At 39.0% G+C, this 13,086-nt stretch overlaps 1 protein-coding gene across 2 annotated transcripts in view; it reads right to left on the bottom strand.

The window, feature by feature from the left end:
• Positions 1-13,086, bottom strand: part of LOC115971021 (polycomb group protein EMBRYONIC FLOWER 2-like) — a 30,723-nt gene that overhangs the window by 11,660 nt on the left and 5,977 nt on the right. For both annotated transcript variants that reach the window (XM_031090687.1, XM_031090686.1), the window contains exons 4-5: positions 4,380-4,444; positions 589-641 (exon numbers count right to left, since the gene is read on the bottom strand). In XM_031090687.1, the coding sequence (XP_030946547.1) occupies positions 589-641; positions 4,380-4,444 (118 nt within the window). The remainder of the gene's footprint in view (positions 1-588; positions 642-4,379; positions 4,445-13,086) is intronic.

The following is a 13,086-nucleotide window of genomic DNA, read 5'->3' as shown; positions in this document are numbered from 1 at the left end:
AAAAAGATTTTAATAAATCTATACTTTAAGAAACCAAAGCAAAAGACAATAATTTCTTGAAAGAACTCGCTTGATGTAAATGAAATGCTTGCCTTTGATATAATGATGGGAAGAATAAATGGCACTAATTTGGCAAAAACATCAGCACACAATTCTAATACGACAGTTCCCCAACATAAGTAAAGTATCATATTGTATCATGAACAAGTCAGATTCTAATTGTAAATTATAATTTCATAGGTAATATAAATAATTCCCGACTGTGATTAATTTAGAATAGCGGAACTCATGGGAGAAAATAAGCTTGAGTATGAGCATAAATGAATCAAATGAAAATCAATATTTCTTAGCATGAATTGATTTGAAACAGTAGATAGCAGTTCATCTCCTTCCCATACTCATACAACTTTATTTGAGGAGTAAAATATATAAGAAAAATTTTTTTTTTTCTAGTGAACAGTCAACAGCCCTCAATTAAGGGATTATTTTCCCTCAACCTCTAGCAAAACTGCATATTTCATACTTTCTGTTAAACCTTTAGAGATAATGAGCCAATAACAAAGAGAAGAAACCTAGATGGACATCTACCTTAAAGCTTGCACATTGCATCAAGCAAAATGGACAAGCAAAGTCCTCAATTACTGCATGTTGAAAAGAAACACAAAATAGTTAGCATGTGACTGGAATTTAATTTAAGTTCAACAGGTTGATTGTCAGTAAATATGATGTATACACACATGAGAAATTAAAAAATAATAATTTATTAATTTGAGATCTTCCTTGAGAACACAGATTTACTAGTCATTTTAATATCAGTTTCTTTTCATTTGTTTATGTATCCAGGGTTGCTGTGATAAAATAAAAAAGGACAAAACGCAAAAAGACCCCCTTGGGGTTTGGGTTAGCTGCAAACTGACCCTTTTGTGCTATCAATTTTGATTTATTGACTCTGAATTTTAAGGAATTGTCCAAATTACCCCCTCCATCTTAATTCTGTTAACTATAATTGACAAAAAATGGTCAAATGGGGTGCACATGACTACTTAACTATATAAAAAAATTGAAAATTATACATCCATGATGCATATCATTTTCTATGGATTATAGATAACGGAATTGATATGGAGGGGACAATAATACAAAATTGATAGCCCAAAGACCCAAACCCCAGGGGGTCTTTTTGAATTTTACCCAATAAAAAAGGTGAAATTCAGTTTAGACTCTGAAACAAGCTTATAAATAATAGAAGAGCCGAAGTATCTTTATTTGTAGTGACGAGTGTCTATGAGTACGCACCCAAGCAAAACCATTTAAAAAAACAAAACAAAAAATTGCTAGAAACAAACATTCCCTTCTTGGACCTTAGATGCCATATTTTCACTAGATCTTTGGCCTCAAACTCCTCACTCAAAATGTTTCTCAGATTTCTGATCTCATTGAAATCATTTCCATTTGAGTACTTGATGTAATCATAAGAAAAGCTTTTTGATGGTCTTTCATGAGTAGCTTTCAGTTTAGACAACAATGAATGTTGTTTTGTTGGGCCAGCATGCCACTTTTAATTCAAACAAGACTAACATAAAATTCGGTCCAGTTCTCTCGGAGCTTCAAAGTGTCTAGGGAGTGTTTACTTGAGTTTTAAGTTAGTCTATGAGTTGTATCATTTAATGTCCAAATTACAACTCCAAAGTGTCCAAAACTTCGAAGAATGATTAAAATTTAAAAGTATAAAATCTATATAATATGATTAATCACACTCAAAGGAAAGATTTTGCCTAGCGGAAAATCGAGTGTTTTGGTGTATCTAAGTCATGAATGCCTAGAGTCCTTCTTCTAAATACGTAATTATCCTATAACTCTCACATGATGCAAACGTCTACACATGACAAGAACATGATAGAGCACTAGGTTTTGAAGCAAAAGGTGGCAGTACGTAATAATCCTATAACTCTCACATGATGATTCCCCAAGAAATTCATGGTCTCCCCACTAGTCCAATGAGCTTCATCACCTTGTAAACAAAAGCAGCAAAGCTAGTGTAACTCTCTTATATGCAAGGAAAAATAAATGAAACTTTCCAAAATGCTTCACCACTTTGTCAACTTGTCCCCATCCTCCTTGTTTGATAAATAATACTCTCCATCCTACAATAAGTTATATGCTTTTATTTTTGGACTCTCAAAATAAAAGAAACTTTCCAAAAGTAGATCAATTTCCTATATTACCATTTTTTTAAACCAAGATTCTTATTAAAATTCATGCCACCTCAAATATAAACTGTGGCAACCAGACCTAAAAATGCTTGAAGGACTTCAAGGACTGGCTCCCAATTTACTTGTTTAAGGTGGGAAAAGAGTTTCCTACAATGGGGAAAACCTTTTTAGGCCAGCCTAACAGCCCAAGTGATAGAATCTTGGACTCAATATGGACTCTCTTCTCTTGTAAATACTTCCCGAGGAGGCTCAAGTTAAGAACTGAGCTCCTCCTTAGTTGTTTCTCTCTCTCTCTTTTTCTCTCGTGTATCTCTCTCCCTTCCCCAATTTTTCAAAACCCCCCACACTCTCACTCCTTCAGTCCCTATTTATAGACTTCCCTCAATGGGGTTATCATGATGATGGGAAGGGCTTTTTATGTTGGGTGGGGCCCTTCTAGGATATATTTCTGACCAAATGGGACCCACTTCTTGCGACAGATGTGACTATCTCAAAGTTGCACCCGTCGCCAAATGGTGTTCGACAGGCGATTTCCCCGAAGGCACTACCGTTACCGTTCTGTACAGGCCCCGACCTAGTATTGATCCCCAGATTGATATGGGCCTCGATCTGCCATTGGGCCCATAATTCTTAGGCATATAGAGGTTAATGGGTTGGGCCCATACCCGATGCCCGTACATAAACAAAGGGCATTTTAGGCTTTGTCATCAATATTTTAGTAAGCAATGGCACAACCCCAGTACACAAGGAGCATACAAAGGAAATCCCAAAAAAAAAAATGAGGAGGCAAAAATAAAGGTACAAAAAAAATGAACAAAAGTTCAAAGTGTCTAGGAAATCTAGAATGTTCGTGATAGAGAAAGAATGAAATCAACGTCCAATCATACAAATTCTTCTGAAATAAGAACTTCAGGTTTGCCAAGTTTAGCTCTTTCCCCTCAAAGCAATGGGAATTTCTCTCTCCAAAGACACCATGTTAGACACAAAGGAACAGTTTTCCATATCTCCCCATTGCTTTTTATTTCCCCCAAAACATTTCTTCCAACACAACAACATTTCCAAGACAAAAGAAGGCATTACCAGGTGACTCCAAAGAAATAGAAAACCAAAGATCACAACTCCTACGCCACCACACAATCTAGAGAAAGATGTGTGGTGGAGAGCTTGGAGACTCCACTGCTGTCCAAGCATGATATTATTCTAATGCAGTTCTCACTTGTCACATAAATGGACTAATTTTTTCAGCATAGAAATGAACTTGACCTATGAATTCTATAATTCCCATAGGGCATATGATGGATGCAACATATTTGGCTGTAACACCAACCTAATCGAATCCAAAGTCCAAACTTGCTTGGAGACATGATTGATATCTTAGTGAATTGACTCAAGGTGATAACACTGGATAAATAAAGCGTATAAAGTAGACAACTGAAACTCCCCATAAAAATGCTATCACAGCCAGAGAAAATCTTGCGTATCAGTGCCAGATGGTGACATCAAGAGAACTTTGACACCGATCTACCAGTTCAAGATTTTCAACTTGATTTTTCACTATTCAACTGCTTCATCTACTATTACACTAAGTTAACAGACCCAGGGTGTAAGGGGTACAATGAGTACTGTAAATGAGAAGAAAAAGAATAAGTTAAACATCATGTAGATAAGGACAAGCGGAACAGAATTACAACTATTATTAACTTAAAATTGATCAATTGTACCATTCTCAATTAATTTAAATCTATCATTCTACATCATTAACAGACCAACCACCCCACCAGTCCAAACCTCCTAGTGTTTCCAGCAGTTAATATATGACAAATCATAAATACAATACAATAGAACTGATGAACATACAAAAAATATTAGATAAAAAATTAATAGACATTTGCAACTGCAACAAAACCATTGAGGTGAAAGGGGGAAAAGAAGTATATAAAAGAAATGTTTAGAAAGAAAAGAAGCTTAGTTTGGTCACATAACATTAACTGTAGTAAATAAGTCTTAAATATGAAAATTATCTTATGAGACGATGTGATGAGACATCTTTCTCACACCATGTGTGGATCCCACATGTTGAAGACTCAAGAGACCGTCTCATGATACCTTCTCTGTAAATACAGGTACCCAAAAAATAAAAATAAAAATAAAATAGCTTAATAACACCTTCAGTCTTTCGTAACATGTTGTTGTAGTCCCTATAGTTGAATATTACAATTCCAGCCTTCAACCTAGACAAGAACATACAGCCAAAGATATTAACGCACTAATACAGCAAACAAAGAAACCACATACAGGTTAGATTAGAAAATTGATTATAAAGACATTAATTGGTCTTTAATTTTTGTTAAAGTGTTAAAGAAATCATATTGTATTGTGTTATACCCTTGTGCTGTGTAGGTGGTATTCTTTTAGAAGAGTCTAGAATGTTCATGTGACAAGATGTCATTGGTGAGATGTCTCCACCAGTTGTCACCATTAAAAAATTCTCCATATTGTAACCAACTCTTCATATATATAAGTAATGAACGAACTAACGGCTGAACATCTAAGAATTTCAGCTTCTACTTTTGAATATTCTTCATTATCATCTCTAAATACTCCACATTAACATGGTATCAAAGCAGGTGGTTATAAGTTCAAACCTTGTCGTCACTCTACCTCCCATTTAGAAAGTTGAAAATCCTGCATGTTGTGCCCCATTTATTAAAGAGGAGCCTAGACCCACAAGTGAGAGGGAGTGTTAGAATTATGGTCAAATGATTAAATTCACCTTTCTTAACAGCTTAGGCTATCATGACAATCGGTAATCAGCTTAGAGAGTGCATCCTGACTAGTTTTAGGAATGGAAACACATGGTGTATGTAAATAAAGCAAGAGAAGGAAGGAGAGAACGACTGACAAGAAACAAAATTACTAATAGAATACTTAGTAGTAGATAAATGTGTATATTCCCGAAGAGCAAGGAGAAGTATGTCTAGGTTAGTGGATGATGAATGATCCACAGGCGGGAATGATGATAGAGGGGTCACTACTCACTGGAAGTGGAGGCCTAGCGACATCTAGTATAAACTTGTAATGGAGTAGGGGCCTTGGGTTTGTTTCTCAAGGACAATGTCTGCATGTTGTGGAAAGCATTATATGGTCTCAAGCAGTCACCATGAGCATGGCTTGGGAAGTTTCCCGAAATGTTCACCAATTTTGGTCTCCACCATTGTCAAACAGATCATTCAGTAATCCACCTACACACTGATGCTAGATACATACTTCTTACGGTTTATGTGTGCTAAATTACTGATTCTTCCAAAAGTTTCAGCTATTGAGATATGGTAAATTTAATTATTTAACCACATATTTCTAATACTCCCCCTCACATGTGGGCATAAACTTTCTTTTCATAGGTGAGGACCAACAAGTGGAATTTTAAATGGGAGGTAGAGTGGAGGAAACAGGGATCGAATTCAAAACCTCTTATTCTAATACTATGTTAAATTACAGATTGTCCCAAAAGCTTAAACTATCGGGATATGATAAATTTAATCATTTAACTATATACTTCTAACAACGTGGATGATATAGTAATTACTAAAGATGATTCTAAAGGCGTCACCAAATTGAAACAATTCTTGCAACTACACTTTCACACCAAAGATCCTAGAAAACTGCGATACTTTAAGGGATTGAAGTTACACAGTCAAAACAAGGCATCAATTTAGATCTAAGGAAGTATGTACTGGATATCATCAAAGATACAGGATTGTTGGGTTCTTGTCTTGTTGAAACTCCTATGGATCCAAATCAAAAACTCTTGAGGGATAAAGGAGATCCATTTTTTAGATGCTAGTCAGTATCATCGGTTGGTTAGGAAGCTTAACTTTCTCACCATTACGAGGTCAAACATCTCATGCCAGTCAGTGTGGCAAGTCAACTCCTAGAAGCCCCAAGACTCTCACATTGGAATGCTTCTATTCAGATTGTTAGAAATCTAAAGAGAGTCCTAGGTCAAGAAATATTTTTTAAAAGGAATGGTCATCTTAGGGTGGAAGGCTTCTCTCATGCAAATTGAGCAAGATCACTTCAAAGAGAAGGTCCACAACGGGATATTGCATATTCCTAGGAGGAAATCTTGTAGCATGGAGAAACAAGAAGCAAAATGTAGTTGCTTGGTCTAGTGCAGAAGTAGAATATAGAGCAATGGCACACAGCACTAGTGAGCTGAACATGGTGACAGACCTTTCTTCAAGAGTTAAGCCCCACTGTAGCTTCTCACATCCGACTATCTAATGATAATCAAGATGCTATCCACATTGCATCCAATCCTGTTTTCCTTGAAAGGACCAGGAACATTGAAGTAAATTGTCATTTTGTGAGAGACAAAATGGAACCATTGCTACACTGTTTGTGAAGTCTAAAGGCCAACTTGCTGATATCTTTATAAAGGCATTATGTAGGAATTATCTAGAGTCTATTTGTTCCAAGCTAGGCTTATATGACATATATGCTCCAGCTTGAGGGAGAGTGTTAGAAGTTAGAGAAATAATATTGTATTGTGTTGCGTGGGCAGTACTCTTCTGGAAGAGTCTAGAATATTCTGGTGATGAGTTGTCCTTGGTAAGGTGTCCCTACCAGCTGTCAACATTAGAATATTCTACATCAATTGTAACCAAATCTTCATATATAAGTAATTTTTTGATAAGTAATAAGATATATTGATAAAAAGGAACACCCAAGTGCACCGGAAGTGAACAAGGGATAGGAAATCAAATACAAAAATTACAAGAATCTAGGAAAACAATAAAAGAAGGGAAAGATTTATTTTGCAAAGCAAACAACCAATCCCTTAAAGTTCTAAAAAAGAGAAGCTTGAGGTCCGGAATAGATCTCTCAGAATCTTCAAAACATCTACTATTCCTCTCCCTCCAAAGGCACCACAATAAGCAATGAGGAATGATAGACCAAATAAAACCATTTCGATGACGACCAAAGCTGCCTTGCCAACAACGCAGTAGCCCCAAAACAGAGTGTGGCATAACCCAAGAAACTCCAAAAAGACTCAAAACCATAGACCATAGATCTGAAGCAAAAGGACAATGAAGGAATAGATGGTCAATCGATTCACCATTTCTCTTACACATGTAGCACCAATCCAAAATTCATACCTTCCTTTTACGTAAATTATCAATCGTCAAGCATTTCCCTAAGGCAGCAGTCCAAACAAAGAAAGCAACTCTAGAGGGAATCTTCTGCTTCCAAATACTTTTCCAAGGAAAACCAAAGAAGGCGGAGCCAGCTAAAATTCTATAATAATCACTAACCAAGAAACCCTTAACTTTGCTAGGAATCCAACACAATTTATCCTCACCTAGCCCCCTTATAGAAGAACCATAAATGGTTTCCAAGAAATCAGACATAGCCTCTAGATCCCGGGCATGCACACCCCTAACGAATCTCACATCCCAAAAGCGGACACCATTGGTGGACATCATAAGCTCAGCCACACTAGCATCCTTATTCCTGCAAAATCTGAACAAGTCCGGATAACTAACAGCAAGAGAAGTCTCTCCACACCACCGGTCCTGCCAAAACTTCACTCTAGACCTATCACCAATATCATATAGAATATGACGAGAGAAGGAAGGCCATCCCTGATGGATATTTTTCCATAAACCAACACCATGAGGGCCAATCACAGCTCTGGTACACCAGCCCCCCCACATACATCCATATTTTATCTCTATCACTTCCCTCCAAAGGGCATCTTCCTCAATCCCGAATCTCCAAAGCCACTTCCCAAGCAAAGCTTCATTGAAGAGTCTAATCTTCCTTATCCCTAAGCCACCCGAAGAAATAGGAGAACATACAGTAGCCCATTTAACCAAATGAATTTTAGGATCATCTCCAAAACTGCCCCATAAGAAATTCCGCTGGAGCCTCTCAATTCGGTTAGCCACACTAGCAGGAATAGGAAATAGAGATAGAAAATAAGTGGGTAAATTAGAAAGGGTGCTTTTGATTAGGGTGACTCTACCTCCCTTGGATAAATATAAGCGTTTCCAACCCACCAATCTCCTCTCCATTTTCTCCAGAATTGGATTCCAGATAGTCTTATCCTTGAATTTAGCACCCAAAGGAAGACCAAGATATTTCATTGGGAGAGAGCCCTGCTTGCAGCCAAGAACAACCAAGAAAAGGTCTATATGATTGACTACCCCAACTGGAACCAATTCTGACTTGCCTAGGTTAATCTTTAGGCCTGACACTGCCTCAAACCAGATAAGAATCATACGAAGAATCAAAATCTGATCTAAATCAGCCTCACAAAAGATTAGAGTGTCATCCGCAAAAAGGAGATGAGACACCGCCTTGGATCTTCCCTCCAAGTTACCCACACTGAAACCCGACATGCGACCTTCATGAACAGCTTTATCCAACATTCTTCCAAGAGCTTCCATCACCAAGACAAACAAGAAAGGAGACAACGGATCACCTTGCCTCAAGCCTCTAGTGCTACCAAAGAATCCACAAGGAGAGCCATTAATCAAGATGGAGAAACGGACAGTGGATAGACAAAAGAGGATCCATTGTCTCCATTTGGCAGAGAAACCACTTCTTTCTAACATTTGCAGCAGGAAATTCCAGTTTACATGGTCAAAAGCCTTCTCAACATCCAACTTACAAATCAGCCCCGGCATCCCAGACTTCAATCTACTGTCAAGACATTCATTAGCAATAAGAACAGGGTCAAGGATCTGTCTGTCCCTCACAAAAGCATTTTGAGAAGCTGAGATTAAATCCCCCATCACCGAGCGGAGACGATTAGCCAAGACTTTAGCAATAATTTTATAAACCCCTCCAACCAAACTAATGGGCCGAAAATCTCCAATCTCATTAGCCGCATGTTTTTTAGGAATGAGAGTAATAAAAGTTGCATTTAAACTTTTCTCAAACTGACCAATGGCATAAAAATGATGAAAAACAGCCATGAGATCAGGCTTAACAATCCCCCAGCAAGCTTGGAAAAAAGCCATAGGGAAACCATCTAGACCAGGGGCTTTATCACCATGAAAACTTTGAATGACATCAAAAATTTCTGCCTCTTCAAAAGGCCTCTCTAACCAATCCGCATTCTCACCAGATATCATTGGAAAAACCAACGAATCCGGAAATGTCCGCTCAACCTGCTGCTCAGAGTATAGATTCATGAAGGAATGAGTAATGTAGTCTGCAATTATACCCTGATCCGAAGACAAGGTACCATTAACCATTAGGCTTTCAATACCATTATTTTTTCTGTTAGAATTAGCCATTCTATGAAAGAATTTGGTATTGGCATCCCCTTCCTTCAAATACAACACCCTAGACTTTTGCCTCCAACTAGTCTCTTCCATAAGAGTCAACTTTTCAATATTTGTACGAAGATTAGTTTGAGCTAGCTTCTCCTCAACAGATAGACTAAGAGTCTCCGCTTTAGCATCCAAACCATTCAGTTTGTTCCAAAGGTCTTGTTTCTTAAAAGTGACATTGCCAAACTCAGTCTCATTCCACTTTTTTAAATCCAACTTTAAGGCAGCCAACTTCTTAGTAAGAATAAAACTTGGGGTTCCTTGGAACGAGTAGGAAGCCCACCACATCTTCACTTTGTCGACAAAATTATCCACCCTCAACCACATATTTTCAAAACGGAAAGGAATTTTTCCTCTTCGCTGCCTCCCACCCTCCAACAATATAGGAAAGTGGTCAGAAAGAACTCTAGACATCCTTTTTTGGGTGAACTGAGTGAAGTGATCAGCCAAAGTAGGGGAGAAAAGGAACCAGTCTAGCCGAGAAGCAGAGGAAGAATTGGACCAGGTATAAAGGCCCCCTTCCATATTAATATCCATCAACCCATGCAAAGAAACAAAATCAGAAAATCCAAACATAGCCCTAGAGAAGGTAGCAGCCCCCAACCGCTCTGAAGGGAAACGGATAATATTAAAGTCCCCTCCTAGACACCAAGGCAAATCCCACCAAGTGATCAACCCGGTTAGTTCCTCCCACATCAACTTACGCCTATTGTTCAAATTTGGCCCATAAACGCCTGAAAAAGCCCACTCAAATTGGTCGCCAACATTTTTAAACTTGCAAGAAACCGAAAAATGCCCCACCGCTTCCTCCACCTTTTCCACAACTCGACTATCCCACATCAATAAAATTCCTCCAGAAGCACCATCTGAGGCCAAGTACAGCCAATCTACATATGGACAACTCCATATACTTCGAACAATACCTCTCGTAATCTATTCTAGTTTGGTCTCTTGCAAACACACAATATCCACCTTCCAGGATCGCAACAAGTTGCGAATCTGAAGCCTCTTGCCAGCTTCATTCAGACCTCTGACATTCCAAGAAAAAAGCTTCAAATTCATTGATCAATGGAAAGCACCCGATTCCTATTAATACCACAACGCCTAGCAAATGAAGAGCCATAATTTATGGAACTAAACAACCCTTTCAACTCTCTTAAACCTTTCACCCCCGAACCTTTTGAACCACATGATTTCTTATTCACCTCAGCCCTTCGAAATAATTCAGCTTCAACAGCCAGTAAAAATTCTGTTGCTTGATCTTCTAAACCCTCAAGGGACATGCCAAGGAAGCTATGAAAATTATTGAATCTCTTTTGAAACCAATCAGAATGAGGTTCAAGATTCTGTGAAGTATCCGTACTCACCACACTTTCCTCATCTACAAGAGATTGTTCTGCCATGGCTGAAGGTAGAGAAAAAGCAATTGGCTCAACAACTAGGGGCTGATCAGCTTCCTCCGAGTAGGAATCCAAAGCCCCATCCTCCACCAAAACCTCATCCTCTTCGAAAAGAGCCGATGACACATTCGTGAGGTCAGGAGATTCCAAATTAACTAAGGCCAGCTGTTGTTGCATTTCCAAAACATCTGTAGCTTCACACCGAGGCAAAGCGATCTGAAGCGGAACCGCAACCCTCCTCCCATCGCGTAATTCAAGAACCCACTGCTCCGAGTCCCCCCATTTCTTGACTATATTACCGGAATGCTCCTGGAGAGACAGACGGAGGTCACGCAGTAAGCTCTCTTCGCCATCTGAGGTGCATTCCACCCCATTCATGGCCTCCTCGGACTCGTCGGAGCCGAGAAGCTCAGAGCCGACTAATCGGAGCCTTGGAACAACTCAGTTGACGCTGCTAACTCAAAGCAGGCTTCAACGAGCTTGTCGGATTGAGCAGCGGCGACATCGGAGACGTCGGAGAGCATCGACGACATCAGAGGCTTAGACGATGAGCGCGAAGAAGTCTGGTTGGGTATCTCGCCTAGACTCGACATCCCTGGTTTATGGGTCACTCGCATCGGAGAAAATCTGGTGGTCTTTTCTTTTCTTTTGGGTTGCCAGATCTTAGAGGGCTTGGGCTTAAGTTTGAGGGGCTGGGATGGGTTAAGTGGGGAGGCTTCAGCAAGATCATTGGGCCTAAAAGTATCTTGCGTGGGCCCAGCACCAGAACAGCCCACTTCCTTAATATTGGAGCACTTAATATCCCACTTGCCATTCAGCCCACGCACCAAACATAGAGAAACTTCTAGGGACAGAGGAGAATCAGCACCATTAAGAGTGTCGTCCTTTATTTCAAGCATGACTTCAGCCTCAGGAACTGTGCTTACCTGCCCAGCACCCCTTTCACGCAGATCCTGGTTCTGAGTCTTCCGCCTGCTCAAGGTAGACTTGATAGATTGATATGATTTGGTTGAATTTTGAATTTTGGGCATTGCAAGCTTTCCTGAACTGCTTCCTCCATTGGTTTTCCGATGACCATCCACCGCTGCCGACAGAAAGGATTTTTGATTTCTAAACTTCTGCACTGTCGGGAACTTGGCAGATTGAGATGGCGATTTAACACCAAGAGTGTCAGGAGCAATAGCCTTACGAAGATGAAAGCCAAAACCTCTCCACCCACAGCCCAACTTTCCTTCCGGTACAATGATGAGGCCCTTCCGACGACCATGAAGAAGTTCAGAGATCATAAGAAAGCTTCCATGCACATTGAATCCCAGTTGCAAAATAAAAACCTTACTACCATCCCTGAAGGTTCTAGCAAAATTTTCAGGACGAGTATTTGACAGGAGATCCTCAACATAAGATAGCAGACGAAAAGCACTATCTTTTCCCATGAAAACCGACCGGAGAGAATCCTTATATCTTTCAAATATACGTAAAGAGTAGAAAGTACCTCCCTCCTCTACTGAATGGATATCTAAGAATTTCAACTCCTCCTTTTGAATATTCATCATTAACATCTCTAAAAACTCCACATTAACAATTTTATTTTTCATAAAAAAAGTCAAGCAGAGATCAATTAATGTACTAGAGAAAGGAGTGATTTTTTATTCAGGTTAATGGAGTGAAAAAAGGTCTAAAATCCTTTTTGGTACTCTTCAGTCCTCACACAACCACATTGTTAGAAAGATATCAATGTATTTAGCTGCTATATGACTCTCCTTTTATTACATAATGGGGCAACAGATCTAATATTTTCGTTTCAAAACTTTAGCAACCTGTCATCCATATAAATATTGTTGTTCTTGGAAAACTTTCTGCTGAAACCACTGATTAAGACCCCAAATCCTTTACTCAGGTCCAGGTTCTGCCCCTATGTTTTCCTCAAGCTCAGTACCTTTTTGTTCCATAAATTCCTTTTTTTTTAACATAGCACATAAATTCCTTTTTTTTTAACATAGCACTAGCCAGGTGCCCCCACAGCAAAAATGGGCAAGGAGATCTTGTCTTACCTTATCTTTTTGTCCTTGCAATGGAAGAATTTACAAGGATTATAAGATCTAAAGTAGCTAATCTCCAGCAATTGAAGTA

This window comes from Quercus lobata, chromosome 12 (genome assembly GCF_001633185.2).
Source record: "Quercus lobata isolate SW786 chromosome 12, ValleyOak3.0 Primary Assembly, whole genome shotgun sequence".
NCBI classification, from domain to species: Eukaryota; Viridiplantae; Streptophyta; class Magnoliopsida; order Fagales; family Fagaceae; genus Quercus; species Quercus lobata.
The sequence above is the reverse complement of the archived record's forward strand: the minus strand, read 5'-3'. Positions and strand labels throughout refer to the sequence as shown.